This window comes from Acinonyx jubatus, chromosome B1 (assembly GCF_027475565.1).
Source record: "Acinonyx jubatus isolate Ajub_Pintada_27869175 chromosome B1, VMU_Ajub_asm_v1.0, whole genome shotgun sequence".
In the NCBI taxonomy this organism is placed as follows: domain Eukaryota; kingdom Metazoa; phylum Chordata; class Mammalia; order Carnivora; family Felidae; genus Acinonyx; species Acinonyx jubatus.
The window spans coordinates 123,253,725-123,271,588 of NC_069382.1; the positions used below are offsets into that span (position 1 = coordinate 123,253,725).

General features: G+C 37.6%; 1 protein-coding gene across 2 annotated transcripts in view; it reads left to right on the top strand.

Moving 5' to 3' along the window:
* UNC5C (unc-5 netrin receptor C) overlaps window positions 1-17,864 on the top strand; it is a 356,763-nt gene that overhangs the window by 200,814 nt on the left and 138,085 nt on the right. For both annotated transcript variants that reach the window (XM_027061127.2, XM_027061134.2), the window contains exon 2: window positions 430-651. In XM_027061127.2, the coding sequence (XP_026916928.1) occupies window positions 430-651 (222 nt within the window). The remainder of the gene's footprint in view (window positions 1-429; window positions 652-17,864) is intronic.

Sequence of the window (17,864 nt, forward strand, 5' to 3'; positions counted from 1 at the left end):
AACTGACTGAGCCACCCAGGCATCCCAAATGAATTTTTCTAATGCAATTGCTTCTGCTTTTATCAGCTCTCAAGGAGAAGGAACACCGTGTGATGGGAGGTGTAGTACTACATTGGGAGGATCACATTTTCTGAGTGAGACAAACCTGAGTTCTGATCCCAGTTCTGCTATTTACAAACTACCTGCATGCTCAAGGCATTATATTTACCCTTCCTGATGTTGAGTTTTTTCATGTGCAAAAATTAGAATAATAATGTAAATCATTAACTGAGCAACAAGTCTATAGACCTAACATACTGCCTGATGCATAGCAGGCGCTCGGGTACCTAATTAAGTCATTTATGAGTCACTATTTTTAAATGAATAGCAAGTAACTGGCAAGTGACTACAATGATTTGAATGTTTTCCACTTTCTTCTTGTTTTACCAGATGATGACTTTTTTCATGAACTCCCAGAAACCTTTCCATCCGATCCACCAGAGCCTCTACCACATTTTCTTATTGAGCCCGAAGAAGCTTATATTGTGAAGAATAAGCCTGTGAACCTGTATTGTAAAGCCAGCCCCGCCACCCAGATCTACTTCAAGTGCAATAGTGAATGGGTTCATCAGAAGGACCACATAGTAGATGAGAGAGTAGACGAAACCTCTGGTGAGTTTTCCACTGCATTTGAACCACCATTCAGGATGTACTTACTAACTACTTGGGCATGTTGTCATACTGTGCTTTCACTTGTGAGAATGAAAATGGAGTTACTATCCTTTGGCAAAAGTTTTGAATCAGTTTGGGTGGGATTTGGTGGTCTTGTTCCATGCACTGCAAAACAAAAGGGTATGGATACATCTTGACTTGATGCGTAATGGACATAGTTCATGATTAAAAAGATAAATGAGGAAAACAAGTAGACCTGATGGATGCAAATGCCCTAGCAAAACATGAGTTTTACTTGTGTGTCAATTCTGGTGTCATGTCTAAATATCCCGGGATTGGGGAATATGTTCAACTAAGGATAAGTTTGTAATATTTGTTTACATGACTATCAAGTCTTAATTCACATACATAATTTCCCTTTATATTTTTAAACAACTTGCAAACGTTGCACCTTTGAAGTATCCTGTATCCTTAACTTACATCTAAAAATAAATCCTCAGTCAGTTAAGCATCCGATTCTTGATTTTGGTTCAGGTCATGATTCCAGTGTCGTGGGATCGAGCCCTGCCCTGGGCTCAGTGCTTAGTGTGAAACCTGCTTAAGATTCTCTTTCCCTCTGCCCCTCTCCCCTACTCATGCTTGCGCGTGCACTCTCTCTGTCTCTAAAATACATACATACATAGAAATAAATCCTAATTATCTAACTCTTGGGTAAAGTTAAATTGAGAGTGATTGAGAATAGTAATAGTGTGGGATCCAGGAAGAAGTGAAGTGGTAAGGATAGCCACCATCTGGGTGAGTCTTGATTAAAATACCTTTGTTCTTGGCATGGTGAAAACACCTGACTTTGTTGCTCTATAAATGTTATCCCTAACAGTAAAATACTAAAGGCATAGACACAATAAAGGAGATTTTTAATAACCTGTGGGATTTAGATTGGCTAAAAGGGAAACTTTCTTGATAGCAATTTTTTTTTCTTGATAGCAATTTTTTACTCCACCATGGGTGACTTAAGATAGTTGCAGAATCTCCTAGAGTCATTTTAAATTGGAAAGATGTATATCTTTGTACAGTGGTTTAAGTGCTTTTGTTCCCTAGCAGTGAGAATAACAATTTGAACTTTCAGATCCATTCTAGATCTATGATTTTTTTTAAATTTTTTTTTTAACATTTATTTATTTTTGAGACAGAGAGAGACAGAGCATGAACGGGGGAGGGGCAGAGAGAGAGGGAGACACAGAATCGGAAGCAGGCTCCAGGCTCTGGGCCATCAGCCCAGAGCCCGACGCAGGGCTCGAACTCACGGACCATGAGATCGTGACCTGAGCCGAAGTCAGACGCCCAACCGACTGAGCCACCCAGGCCCCCCCTAGATCTATGATCTTATAATATTAAGACATGCATTTGAAATATTAAGAATTCACTGATCAACATTTCCAAGCCAAATAGCAATAAATATTACAAAAGTGAAACCATTTACATATCTTTACTTTCTTTCATAAATAACTCTACTTACCAAAATAGATACATGTTTTCAAAATCCGAATTGTAATTGATTCATATTTGTGTACAGATGTCAGATTAACCAAGGGCGAGCAGATACCAGCCCTTGAGAGACAACTGTGTTCCCTATCTCTAACAACATGAAGGGATAGTGAGGTGATAGGACATAAAGACATGGAGCAGACTGTGAGAAGACAGAGAAAAGGCATCTTTTAGAAAAGCAGGTTGTGCATATATTGATATAACATAAACGGTCTTAGAAAATCAGGTGGCAGCTTTACATAACTGTTTGTCAATTTGTGAATCAATATGCTCGCCGCATGCCATCAGATGGCTGTAGAAATAACTGGGTATCCAACTGTATGGTGGCTTTACTTCAGGGAATTGTCCCGCCTCTCATTCTAATTACTCAGAAAATAACTCCACCAGATGTCTACAAAATCTCAAGTGAATTAGTTTTATTTGTTTCAGCTCATTTACTTGTAAAGATTTCAAACACACAAGTTTGAATGGTAAGAGGAAAAAGAAAGACATCACAAAAGCTGAGATGAAAGTCACAAACCTGTTTAGGCTTGTCTTTACTAAATTAATGAAAATGCCTCTATAGGAAGAGTAGGAATAAAACCAAAACTGCTCTGATATTGAGCTCTTGTGCCAGCTTCGTGGGGTGATGGTGATACATATGTGTGCGTTGTGTGGGTGTATATATTTTAGTAAGACGTTTCCCTTCTTAAAACATTGTATTTGTTATTATTTCCACATAAAAGTAATTAGTATTGCATATACCAGTTATTAAAAATATCTTCTAAAGCAGTTTATAAATGGAAATGTGTGGCATGTTTTCATTCGAATTCAGGACGGGACAGATGAGAGCTAAAGGCAGAAATGGCAGCTGTGAGGGGTGCCTGGGTGGCTCAGTCGGTTAAGCCTCTGACATCAGCTCAGGTCATGATCTCACGGTTCGTGGGTTCGAGCCCCAGGTCGGGCTCTGTGCTGACAGCTTGGAGCCTGAAGCTGCTTCGGATTCTGTGTCTCCCTCCCTCTCTGTCCCTCCCCTGTGTGCGCGCAGTCTCTCTCACGTGCTTAGAAAAAAATAAACATTAGAATAAATTTTTTTTTAAAAATGGCAGCTGCTAGACTTACACATCTCTCAGATTGATAGTTGGAATGAAATGCCATAGACCTTGCTGTCTTTCATGTTCATCCAGAACTTTACAAGAAATCCAGCATTGAGACAGTGGATTACCTTTAAAGTTAGGAAAAAGACAAAAATGCCCTCGGACACCGTATTATTTGGCATGCCCTTAACATACGAACCTGTGCAAATAGACAAGACAAATGATGGAAAAATATAAAAATTGTAGAGAAAGTGGGAAAATAATCATTTTTTGACAGATCATCTGGTTTTGTATATCTGGAAAACATGCATTTTTAAATAAAAAATTGAAAAAAACATCAAGAGAATACAGAAAAGCAGCTGATAAAAGATTCATATAACCCTTCAACTTTTCTTAGTACATCTGGCCAGTTCAAATTATAATGGAATAAAAGATAACATTTACAATAACAACATAAAAGAAAATATGTGTGTATAAAGCTAACAAAAATTTGCAGAGTTTTAGAAAGAAAGCCTTTGAATTCAACTCAGAGTAGGAAAAATACCATGATTAAATAAATGGAAAGACATGTCTTGTTCTTGGATAGAAAAGCAATATTTTTTGAATGTTTGCTATTTATAAATGAATCATAAGATGACCAACGTTGTATGAAAAGTAATTTGTAAAAATAACTGGAAGAGTTCTGAAATAGTATTATAATGAGGGAACTCCAACTCTTTGCAAATATAAAACTAAAGAAATTAAGAGTTTGAGCTGAACAGAAAATAAGACCTACAGATTAATAGATTAAAATAGAGACCAGGAAATTCTCAGTTAAGGCATTTTACAATGTGTTAACATGTAACACAAGGTGGGCAACTGGAAACTGAATGAATGAATGAATGAATGCATGCATGCATGAATGAATGAATCTTGGATTTTATCTCATTAATTAGAATACAATAAGTTCTTGATGTTAGGGCTTAATGTTATCATCATCATCACCACCACCACCATCATCGTCATTAACATCATTAGGAGAAAATTTTGGCATTTGTTTGGATGGTTGGTTGGTTGGTTGGTTGGTTTCAGTAGTGGGCAAAAGTCTTTTTAATAAAGGCAAAATTAAGAAATCATATAAGAAAGCTTTCTTATTTTGAATATCCAAAGCAAGAAAACCACAAAGCTGAGGGACAAGCACACACACTTGATTATATCTGTGGATAGATATATATATATATTTTTTTAACGTTTATTTATTCTCGAGACAGAGACAGACAGAGCATGAACGGGGGAGGGGCAGAGAGAGAGGGAGACACAGAATCGGAAGCAGGCTGCAGGCTCTGAGCCATCAGCCCAGAGCCCCACGCAGGGCTCGAACTCACGGACCGCGAGATTGTGACCTGAGCTGAAGTCGGACGCTTAACCGACTGAGCCACCCAGGCGCCCTGTCTGTGGACATATATTAATCAAAGAGCTAATTTAACTAACATGTTACTGGTTCTTAAAGTATATTTAAGAAAAATATCAGCAACCCAAATGGAAAATTGGGGAGAGGTTGAACAGGAGTATATAGTAAAGGAAATGCAAGTTGGTAAATAAGCATCTAAGATGGTGTCAAGATCAAAACAGTATCGAGTGTTGATAAAGGAATGGGATAGGGAATATTTCATCCTTTATTAATGAGGTTGCAAATTGGTACAGTCTTTTGGATTTTACCAGGCCAATTTGAAGATACCTACCAATATTTAAATGTATATACCCTTTTACTTGGTAATTACAAATTTAGGATTTAAAAATAAAATTCCAAATGAGCACAAAGACTGAAATGCAAGGTTGTTCATTGCACCCCTATTGCAGAGGCATACTGAGAACTGTTCATCCCTACATGGACTACTATGATGTTTTTTTTTTTTTTTTAATAATGAGCTTTCTCCATACGTGAAGCTGTAGAAAAATCTCTCACATAAAATTTGAAGTGAAAACCAGAGTACAGAACACTGTATGTAATATGTCCTCATTATGTAAAGGATGCACATATATTTGTCTATGCATTGGCATGTTTTGGAGAAATATATAATAAGCAGTTGACAGCTCAAAATCTGGGGTGATAGGAGATTTCTTTTATAGTTTGTTTTCTTCAATCCCATGAATGTGTTATTTTCATAATAAATAATGAAACCTGAAAAAAAAACTGCAAACCATTTTATTGCATCTCTTTGCCTGTTATCATAAATCTCCAATCTGTACAAGTACTGTGGGAATATTTGTAGGCTTCTTATATTAGAGCTCTTTGCTTTTCTGTGAGATCAGAAGCATTATAAATGGAATTGAAATTGAAATGCTTAGTTTGGGGGACTTTTTTCCCTGAAGTTGGATTTACCTGCAACTTTGGTTCTCAAGTCTTTACTTAATGTAGTCTGACTACACTCTTATGGAGGGGTTAGTGGTGCTTAATAGCAAGAAATGTTAGAATACATCAAGTCTTGAAATATATTACAAATCAGAGAAATGTCTTGGCATTTAAAAGATCAAATTGGTTCTCAGATGATATAAGAGGGAGAGAAGTCACTGCAAATGAGTTTGTTTTTATAGATAACTCTGCCTTAGAATAATAATATTTGGAAGCATGTTTAGTGGAATCAGATACATTGCCTTCCAACTAAGAAAAATCAACCACATTCAATAAAATCCCCATCACAGGTAACTTCACATTGAGAAACTACAAAACAATAATCCTGAAAAAAAGAACAAAATTTCTTCTCCAACTTACAATATTCTTCCTTTTAAATTATGAAGGCATAAATAGACTCTCCAGTTCTGAAACATGAAGCAAACAATTGTTTGTACTCACTGAGCAAGGCTACCCCACTGATGATAAAATGTACTGATTAAAGATCATTTATTATGGTTAATGTTTCCCTTCCTTCACTTAAACCACATTTGCATTTCTTGCAAATATGTAATATAAGAAACAGAAAAGTGGAAAGCAGTATATATTAGGTGGTTTAGAAAATTTCAATAGAAGCTCTTGATTAGTAATAAGTATCTGTTCTATCAGAATTTCTTAGAAATTTTGATCTGCTCAAAATTGTATGGTTACATTTTTAAGAAAAAACCAGGCTTGGATGCTTTCTATTTACTTGAAGTCTTTTCAACCCTTGTTTCCATGGTACCTAAGATATACCATCGAAAAGCAAATATTTCTCCTCTACAAAAAAGCAGGGGAGTTTAGAAAACCTTGGTTGGTTTGAAATTTTAATAATTCCCAAGATTTTCCCTTTTCCTCTTCAATTATATTCCACATTAGCACAGTATTATCAGCAGGACCAACACAACAATGATAAAAATTTCCAAGCTTTATATTGAACACCTTACATGTATTACGTTATTTAGATATCACAATAACCTTCTGAGATCATTTGTTGGCTTCTTTTGTAAATGGGAATACTGAGGTTCCGCAAGATAAAGAAACTAATGAGCCCCAAATCACATAGCTAGGAGATGGCAGAGTAAGGATATAAACCCAGGGCTGTCTGATTCCAAACCTTTGCTCTTGTCCTTGTACCCAGTAGCGTCTCCCTAAATTCTGCCATAACTACCAAACACAGAACAGTTTGTCTAAAAAACATCTGTGAATACATGTTTCCATTTTCTTCAGAAAAGAAAATCCAGTACAGATGGTCCGCTAGACATTTATCTTCCATGCTTTCTCCTGCCTTCCTTGCCCATGTCAGATTTTCTGTATCTAAGACCTTTCTCATTCTTTAATGGAATAACTTGAACCAGTGCTTAGGATTTGATTCTTTTTATTCTTGAAGGTCTTCAATATTTTGCCAGTTAGCAAAAAGGAGAGACTTAACAGAAAAAAAAGAAACTGATGAAGAGAAGCTATAACGGGGCACTAATTTAAGTGAATTTGTCTTTACTCCAAAAGGAGCTTTTACAAATATGCACTGCTCACTCAGGTCCCCATCTGTTGCAAAAGTGGCACAATTGAATTTTTTTTCTCCTCTTGTATTCTTATTTCAGATGCCTCTTCTCTCCATCCTGTCGCCAAAAATAGAAATGTCAGCTTTATCCCTTACTCCAGCAGCCAAAGTGATCATTAGCTACTGCCAGTTCCTTCTCAGAATTCTCCCACAAAACATCCTTCTGTTTTTAATTCTCACTGTTAACTCTCCCAGTATATATAGACCTTTATCATATACCTCTTAGTATTTAGGTAACTTCCAACACCTGTTTGGTGTCAGCCTTTTTCCTCAGCAAACCATTCTTCAGTTTGTCACAGGCCTAAAGCACAGATCCAAGTGATTATACCATACCATTTCTTAAAATATATGATGGTTTTCCTATGTCCGTGGATTGAAGCTCATCTTCTTTGGTCTTCTATTCAAAAAGTTCAGTATAATCGGTCCCCAATCAAACTCTCTAGCCTTCTTCTAATAGTTTCTCTTCTACCACATGTCCTAGACATTGGGAAAATTTGACTTTTCCTCTTAAGCTATGTTCAGTGAGCCACCAGTGTCTTATAAGTGCTATTTCGGAAAACAAAAACAAATAAACAACAACCACCACAACACCCAACAAAAACTAGGTGGTCAAATACGTTAGGAAACACTACAGTAATTATATCCCCTTTTTGGAGAAAAGTATAAAGTGTATTTTCCTATAAAAGTCCCAGGAAAGCTCTACAGTGGCAAACTTTTTTTAACCTCATCATATTTGGCAACTGAACTGCTTTTCACAGAACCTCTGTTAAAATATCATGAGCCCTTAATATCATACCAGGACTTGATTTAGGACATGCTGCTCTTACATTTTCAGAGGGAAACAGGATGGGGTTTAAGTTGTATTAAATGAATGTAAACACTCTTTCCTTTACATTTTGATGTCTTAGAGTCATAGAAACTTTAAGTTGTGAGACTATGGCAGCCATTTAAACCCAAAGCCATTATTGGCTTGCTCTTTATTAAATTGACTATAATCAATTTTCTGTTAATCTTGACTCAGTGGTCCTACTTAAGTTATGTGGAACTTTAGAAACACGTCTGGTCACTTTCTGGCTTCTTAGTAATAATGTAAGATACTTGAAAGGGACAGTTATGTTTCCCTTTCTCAAGTTAACTCTCCTCTTCCATCTGAACATTATGAGCCCAAGAGTAAGCTCCATGAAATCAAGGATTATGTCCATCTTTTTCGTTATTCTACTTCCATCCTTAACTTGGCATTGGTACTTAGTAGGTGATCAGTAAGTATGTGTGTATGAATTAATGACCTTTACCCCATCCTCTCCCCTATCCTACTTCTGTCAAAATCCTACTCATGCTTAAAGAAGTATCCCAAATGCAATATTGTGATGAATCCTTATGTAAAGCCCATGTCATATGTAACATGTCTACGTTTCTTTTATTTGTACTTGTTTTTATTATACTCATAAGTGTGAGTTGTGTATGTGTAGTAGGTTAAACCATTAGAGATTATCAATATTCAATCATTTTTGAGGTAAAAAATGTCCATTTCTTATAATACAATGCTATGTTACTTATTAAAGAGTTATATATATAAGATATAAACATGTATTTCATATACACATATAGTGATGTATGTATAAAAACACATGTAGTAATACATATGTACATAATATACATATGTAACTGTGTAGTTGTGCATATATATCTATGTCTGTCTCTTCAGTTAGATTGGAATGATATGGTATGGCCTCTGTTTTGTAAAGTTCTGTCTGTTCTGAATTTTATAACACAAGGCACTAAGCACAGGAGATAATAAAAGTTTGTTTTGTGGAATTATAGGTATTCATCCTATGAAATTTGAGTACCTGAAATTTAGTGAGACATACTGATAATGTTTTTATTTGAGAAATTTCATGAATAGGTGATTTGGGGAATTGATAAGATAGCATAATCTTCTGTAAGGAGAGTTATTTTACATATTAAGTATACACACCATACCAATTATTTTTCTCTATGTAAAATAACTCATTAACAGAGTGAACATTTTCAAAATGAAGTTACATGGCCTTTGTTTAAATTTTAGTAAATGGTGAATAAAATTTGGAAGCTCTACTTGAACTTCATTCCATAATTTTCTATTAAGTCAGTGGGAGTACTGCCTTAGCAAGAATAGAGCCTTATATCTGTAATATATTTGTCTGCCAATGAAGATAAATGATTCTGGAAAATAAACCAATTATTTATTTGATTTCCTTCCCAGAGGTACTCATTTCAGTACCGGAAACTAGCAACTTTTTTTTTTCCATTGTTAGGCTGGCCTCAAAATAAAAATAGAAAATTGGTAAGGATCCATGTAGTACACAAAGGCTTTTCCACGGAGTCAGTCTGATACCCTGGCAAGAGACCTCAATCATCCTGAAATATATATTTTTCCTTACTCTTCATTTGTTAGTGCTCACAGTTGATTCATCCTTATTTCACATTGACTTTAAGTCTTTAAACACCTGAATTAACATGGCCCACATAATCCCAGCTGCAATTACAAATACATGCTTGGGTCAGAGTTCCAGAATATAGATTCTAGTTGTTGCTTCCACTCCATTCTAGCATGAGGATGAGTCTCGGCTGCCTGAATGATTCAGGCTCTCTCACTGTAGAGAAACCTGGGTTTTGTTTCCATTCTTTTCCTAACTTACAAACAGAAGAGAGGGCTTGAAAAATTTCAGACTACCTATTTAGGTTCCTTTTGTGTCTCATCTACTGTTTTTGTGAAGTTCTTAATGTTTGTTCATTTTAGCCAATTCCAATATTTGCATGTATTGATATTGTAGACCCTTCACATACTTCAGACACCCTGGCTTCATGCGGAACTATGTAATTTTAATTTAATTCTGTCCCGCAGGGAACATTTTTCTTATTTGAGTTACATACTGTATACAAAATTTTAATAGCATGTATTTATTGAACACATATGGCCCCAAACATGATTGCAAAGTAAGAGGCAAGAGCACATTACGTCTTTCAGTGCAGTTTTAGTGAGCTATCATTTCATTAGAGGGAAACAGAAATTTTCTAAAATCATATACAGCAAGAGTTTTTAAAGCAACGAACACAAAAGAATTCTCCTCTCCTAAGCCAGTTAATGCTTAGGGCAAGGTTACTTGTGATGCATTACTCCTTTGTCCTCCCACAGCTGAAATGAAAGCGTTGATTAATACAATTTAATGAAGAATGTGTGTGTGTGTGTGTGTGTGTGTGTGTGTGTATACATGTAGACATGCATGTATATACATATGTATTTATGTGTGTGTTTGTGTCTGTGTATTTACCCCACTTTAGAAAAAAAACTAAATCAAATGCTACCCATCTCCAAGCCCACAAAGAGGCTACAATAAGAAGCAGGAGTCCAAGGACCATTCTTCATCTAGATTACTTGCTACCCAATCAGGGCATTTCAGGAGTAAAAGTAGTGATTCTGTTGCTATAGCAATTTTGCCATGTGCCCAGCAACAATGCATGCGCTGTGGCTTTGAGTTTTCATATGCTCACTTCAAAGTGAGAAGAGCACAAGTGTTTAAACCTGAAGTATATTTTTAATCTCACCTTTGGCTATAATATGTGAGGTGTTTAAGGAGAGTCTCTTATGCTTTATTTTTATAGGAAGAAACTTACTGAACAGAGTATTGGATTGTTACATGAAATGAATTAGGCATCCTGTTTAAGGAAGTTTAAGGAACAATTTCAGCTTAGAAGAAAGGGTTAGCTTTTAAAAAGCATGGCTTTTGCTCAAAATTAAAATACACTTTTTTGGTGTTGGTACCTACTGCGCTAATATAAATAAACCTCGCTGATAATTATGGGATAATGACCCAGGTTGTTGTCCTTTTTATTCTGTGATGTCACACATTGTAATCTCTTGTATTTGAATCTCTGTATCATTAAATCTTACTATCTAATCTTAGCTCCAAAATTAGCTCAAAATTCTGATACTGTTTTTTTTCTCTCCTCACCCCAGCATATTTTTTTGGCATCTTCAAAGACACAAGAGAAAACTTTTTAATTAAAAAATGCCACAACCAAGGAAGACTCGAATGCTAAAACTTGAGGGGAGAGGGCTTTCCTCACTATGAACCCTTTAGTCTTCTCTCCCAGGTGTCATCAATCCAGAGTTATCCCTGTTGAAATACTCTTTCCAGTTCCTCCAAAAAGCACCATTTGGAGATACAAAATCAGCATGTATAGCATGAAAGCTACAATTAGCAAAATATCAGGGTCTGGCAAAAAAGCAAACACAGCCCGTAGGAAGTATAATATCTAGCAATGAAAAACAATTCAGGTTAGGGAAGCCTTGGACTAGTTGCTAATTTCATCAAGGGTTTAACCTGATTTTAAAAATCCGCTTTGGGAGAAATCTCCAAGAACATGAAGGCAAGCGCAACAAGGAAAAATTAGGATGCTAGTTGTGGACGCTGGGTGCATTTGACAATCTCCAGGGGGGATTTTTGAAAACATGTATGTCCTGGCCCCACCTCCCAGAGAACGATTTAATTGGGAGCAGGGCATAGCTTATTCTTTGTTCAGTAATTTTAAGCTCTGTAGAAATGCTAATGTACATCCTGGTTGAAATGGGGCAAGAGGAGACACTACTGTGAACGCACAGCATAGAGGAGGTATAGAGACACATGTTTTGTTCAAAATCCATGCCCCAGATACTTTTCTTGGTGCTGTGAGTAGAGACACAACTAAGACCTGATGCACTTGAAGAGATCACAGTCACAAAGGGGCAAAAGGGATGAGGAAAAAGAGAATAAAGAGTATGCTTTACCATTTGCTGGGGTTCTCCTCTCATCACAAGAATAAATTCATGAAACCCCTTGGTAGTTCCATGGTATAGAGTTACACGGTAGAGAGCCCCTGCTTTCTGCAATATCCTTTCGCCTGTCTCTGCCTATTAAACTTCTCAGACTGAGGGATTGCAGCCTCCTGAGGGAAGAGGGGGGGAACTCTAGGCTTGAGTGAATTAAAATTTAGCTGGAAAAACCCAGGGGAATGTTCTGTACAAGGCAATTCCAGGAATGGCAGGGAATGAATGGCATGCCTCTTTTTATAGCTACAGTCTTGATGATCCTAGACAATGATGCCCTCTGTATGAAGTGACGTTAGTGACTAAAAGGCTACCTCCCCACACCCGCTCTGTGGGGCATTTGTGAAACCAGAAAAACACTGCATGGCAGACAGCTTTTCCTCACCTTTTTTGCTCCGTCTGATCTTGAGTTCATTCTCTGAATGTAGACAGTAAATGCCCTTAGTCACTGTGTTAGTTTCCTAGGGCTGCCACAATAAATTAGCACAAAATTTGGGGCTTAAAACAACAGAAATTTATTCTCTCAGTTTTGGAGGCTAGAAGTCTGAAATGCTGCAGAGCAGCGCCCCCTCTGGTCACTAGAGAAAGGTCTGTTCTTTGTCTCTTCCAGCTTCTGGTGGCTGCCAGGCGTTCCTGGGCTTGTGGCAGCATCACTCCAGTCTCTGCCTCCTTCCTCACATCACCTCCCATTCTGTGTCTCTCTTCTCTGTGTGTCCACTTATTACTGGAACTGGGACCCACCTGGGGTAATTTAGGATCTCGAGATCCTTAATTTAATTGCATCTGCAAAGACTCTTAGCCTAGTAAGGTAATATTCACCTTTGCTAGGGATTCAGATGTGGGCATATCTTTTGGCAGGAGGTGGGGCTACAGTTCAAAAGCACAATGAAGCTTAACAGACATCTCACCAAGAACTGCAAATAAGCATATGTCATTAGGGACATATATGAGACACCACTCTGCCCCTATTAGGAGGGTCAAATCCAGAACAATGACAACAGCAAACGTTGACAAGGATGTGGAGCAACAGGAACTCTCATTCATTGTCAGTCAGAATAGAAAATAATACAGCCACTTGGAAGACATTTTGGCATTTTTAAATCAAAACTAAACATACTCTTTCCGCATGATACAGCCATCAGAGCTTGATATTTACCCAGAAAAGTTGAAAACCTATGTCCACACAAAAACACAGATATTTATAGCAGTCCAAGATGTCCTTTAGTAGGTGAGTGGGTAAGCAAACTGGTACATCCAGACAATGGAATATGATTCAGTACTTTAAAGAAATGAGCTATCATGGCATGAAAAACTATGGAGGAAAGTTAAAGTGCATATTACTAAGTGAAAGAAGCCAATCTGAAAGGCTATATACTGTATGGTTCCAACTATATGACATTATGGAAAAGGCAGAACTATGAAGGTGGTAAAAAGATCAGTGGTTGCCTCCCAGGTAGGGGGAGACAGGGACGAGTAGATGGATAGTAGAGGATTTGTAGGATAGTGAAACTACTCTGGATAGCACTATCAAGGTGGATACATCATTACCTTTGTCCAAATCCATAGAATGTACAATATCAAGAGTGAACCTGAATGTAAACTACGGATTTGGGGTGACAATCGCATGTCAGTGGAGGCTCATCAGTTATGTACCACCCTGCTGGAGGATGTTACTAACAAAGGAGGCTATGCTTGTATGGAAGCAGATTGTATAGGAGAAATATGCACCTTCTTCTCACTTTTCCTAGGAACCTAAAACTGTTCTAAAAATAGTTGATTAAATACCATGAAAAGAAAAGGGTCGTGATGATAGAGACAGCAAATGGGGGTGATGGGAGCTGAAAGTGATGACATTTACCTGGCTGTTTCCCCTTGTTTGGCCAGTATTTCTGAGTTAACTAGAAATGTAACAGGCAACAGAAGCATTCCCTGGTTGTTCTTTCCCGGATTTCTGCAGCTTCCCCCAATCTGTTGTGTTGTACTGCGGGCCAGATACAGGAAACGCAGCGCACAGCTAGGCTCCTGCTTTTCACTCCTTTTCCTCATGCCGTAGCATCCTTCCAACCCCTGCACTCCAACAGTTCACCCTGTCTCGTGGAGACCTGAACATTCTCATCACCACATTTTTCATGAAAATTCTTTTCCCTGCACAGTTGCCAAAACCACATGAAAATAGACAATACAATCACAAGAATTTCACCTGATCATTTCCTCTGTGCGCGCGCGCGCGCACACACACACACACACACTTTTGCTTGGCCTAGCAACACAATGGGGATGTAAACATGTTGTTAATGCAGTCGCTCTCAGTTGGCTTCCCAGATGGCTTAAGTTCAATAGATTTTTCCCCCTGATTTCCTCAGCTTCTCCTAGCTGGTGCTAAACAGCCATTATGCCTTTTCCTGCACATTGAGATTCATCTGCAGCTACTAAACTGCTTCCAAAGTGCTTCAATTTTGCATGAGTGCTAAGCTGGGGACTGGGAGACATTACCCAGTGCTGAAGGCCCAGATCATTAGAAAGAGCATGTAAATCCTCTGAACCAGAAATAAAAAGTGCAGAGATTTCCTTTGTAAAGTCCCAACTGCAGCTTTATGTAAAGCATGAACCTTTGGCAAGATTTTATGTGGTCCCTTTTTCCTCCTAAATTTTGTTTTTGCTTTTTTTTTCTTTACTTGGGCATATGTGTTCTATTTTTTTTCAAGGAGAGACAATTATTTCATAGTCAGGAAGATGTGAGATCATAGCCATAAGCTATCATTATTTCTCTTCTTAAGACACCAGATCTCTCTTCACTTTTAATAGGGAAGGCACTTCAAAGTATTGCTGAAGGATCACCCACATAATAGATTTTAAAAACAAATTTGAAACCTGCTGAATAGCAAGATGCTTTGAGGAAGGATGGGTTGACATTTATAAGGTATGTGCAGGGGACATAAATCTGTATTATTTGAGTAAGTATAGATGTAGGATGTGTAGACATGCTGGATTGTGGAGAGAGGTTGGGATGGAATCCGAAGGGGATTGTGAAAAGTATTAATGAGAAAGAAGCGATTGTATTCTTCGCATTTGTCAAGAGATATTTCCCCATACATTGTTACTGAAAAGTCTTGTTTGTATTTGTCAAGGTGGACATATTTTTTATCTGTACTTGATCTGTATTTCCATCGCTGCTGCCTCCCATGCTGCCTGTCATACCATCTTGCCGTAAATTGAAAGCGTGCCTGTGGTCACCTGGAGAGGTACCTTCAAGGGGATGACACTTGTAGAGCTGGAACTCTGAGCAGCCCGCCGTTCTGCACACTGTGGGGCTGGGCCTGCGTCCCAAGCCCATGGAGATGTGATAAAAAGCACTTACAATGAAAAGGTTGACTCCCTATCCTCATTTGGTATTTCCTTTGCAGTGGAATTTTTTGAACAGTTATGACAACATTTTTTTGGTCTGTAGTGGATCCATTTAGTAAGAGTTAACCAGGCTCCTTTTACATGATTGCCTATAATTATTTCTCTTTTTCCATATATTTATGTAATAGGTCAGGCTATTCTTTGTAGGATTCTGAGAGCAAAAAAAAATGTGCATTTATGATCAGATACAGCAATTCATTATTTATTTCTAAACACATTTTCAAGGACATTTATTAGCCACTGATTTATTCAACACTGAATATGCAAGTGGGATCTGACAGAAATGTGACTAAATGGGCTTATAATAGAGTATGAAGTAAAAGCATTCTAACTTGTAGGTGAAAAGAAAATACTAGATGAAAGATATGCATATAAACATGCACAGTGAATTTAGGTGTATGCGTATACTATCTATATAACATATGCATTTTATGCTGAAACCCAGTTTTGTTTGTCAGCATGTTGTATGTATCTTTCAGAGTGGACAGTCCTATCTATTAATTTCCCTTTACTAAAAACATGACTAATCATGAAAATGTCATCATCTTTATTAGTGTTAGTGTCATCACAAAACATTATTTACTATGATTCCACACCTCACGACACTGAACTGTACATATTAAATAGCTAAATTTCATGTTCTCCCGTGAAGATTGTTTTTCCACTAGGGTGTGTATCCTTTTAAGGAAATCATTTATAAAAGAAGGGAAGGGGAATTAAACTTTGCCTGAAGATATGAAAAGATACATGACTGAAGTTCTTTGTTCAGTTGGCAGTGTTAATGCAGTTACGTAAATATCTCAGTGAATTGGAGCTCATGGTAGGAAACAATTATTTTTTCTTCTTCCTTTTTCTCTGTGATGCTGGTACAGAATGGACATGAATACATTACAAGTTACACACAACATTCAGAATCAGGTGCCACTCTCCTGTTTAAGTTTTTCTATCTCTTATGAAAACATCAAAATAAGATTGCCTGTAAAGAAATGATACTGGTAATTAAACATTATAACCTAGTATTTCACACCAATTTGTTCAACATTATGTTGGAAGTGATATTTTGAAAACGATTGCAAGCGTGCCATCCTGAAAATAATATTTTTGTTACATGCTAAGCAAATTGCTCTGGTTTATAGCATTTTGAGCATAATATTAAAATCACACATTCAGATATTTGAAAACTCTCAGAATTAATAGAAGTTCTTCTCTGTATATCCAACAAGATGTTGCCAAATTAAAAAAAAATTTTTTTAATAATTTGGAGCTAAGCACTGAATCTTGGTTTAAAAAAAAAAAAAGACCCAAAGCATTGTGGGATTAGTATTTTTGGCATCCATTTATCTAGTAGTCATTTAGAAAAACCCACTGTGGGGTGTCTGGGTGGCTCAGTCGGTTAAGCATCTGACTTTGGCTCAGGTCATGATCTCACGGTCCATGAGTTCAAGCCCCGCGTCGGACTCTCTGCTGACAGCTTGGAGCCTGGAGCCTGCTTCGGATTCTGTGTCTCCCTCACTCTCTGCCCCTCCCCCGCTCATGCTCTGTCTCTCTCTGTCTCAAAAACAAACATTAAAAAAATTTTTAATTAAAAAAAAAAAAAAGAAAAACCCGCTGTGTGCCAAGCATATTATTCATAGTCTGTATCATTTAAGGCTGTATCATGTAAGCTGCAGTAACAGACCCCACCAAAGATAGAATAGTTCAAAAGCAACAGAATGGCACATTTGTTTACCTACCAGGAAGGTATCCTTGCTTGTAGGGCAGCTCTGTTCCCTTTGGTCAGTTCTGGACCCAGACTCCTCTCCTCTTGTGGTTCTGTTGTGCTCTCTGGCCTCATGTTCTTCAGTAACCAGCCAGCAGGGAGGGAAAGCCAGCAGGGAGGAGACCCACAAGCTTCTTCACCAGTTTGGCCAAGAAAAGGTACATGTATCTTCCACTCACATTCCATTGACCAGAATTGCTTTTGTGGCCCCTTCTAAGACTTTAAAGTTTAAGAAAATGAGAAATTTAATGCCCTACCCAAAGTTACTCATAACGGTAGCCACACCAGGCCTCAAAACTGTTTTTCTTCCTTTTGGTCTAATCTATTTTTTTCTACATTGAGCTCCCTCTGTCAGTACAGACTTTCATACCACAGAAAACAATTTTTTAAATTTCACTTGACTTGATAATTACTGATATTTCAGTGTGATTGTGATTTCCTAAAAACTCAGCACCTTGTTTTTCCTATTGAAGTAGCTTTGTCAATTATAATGTAGTGAGACTTCTAATACTACCATCCCGTTCTCCTGTCCTTCCTGGACATAGGGGAACACTACAAGTCCTAGCATCCTTGCGGGTCCGCAGGGCCACGTGATTACTTCTGGCCAATGG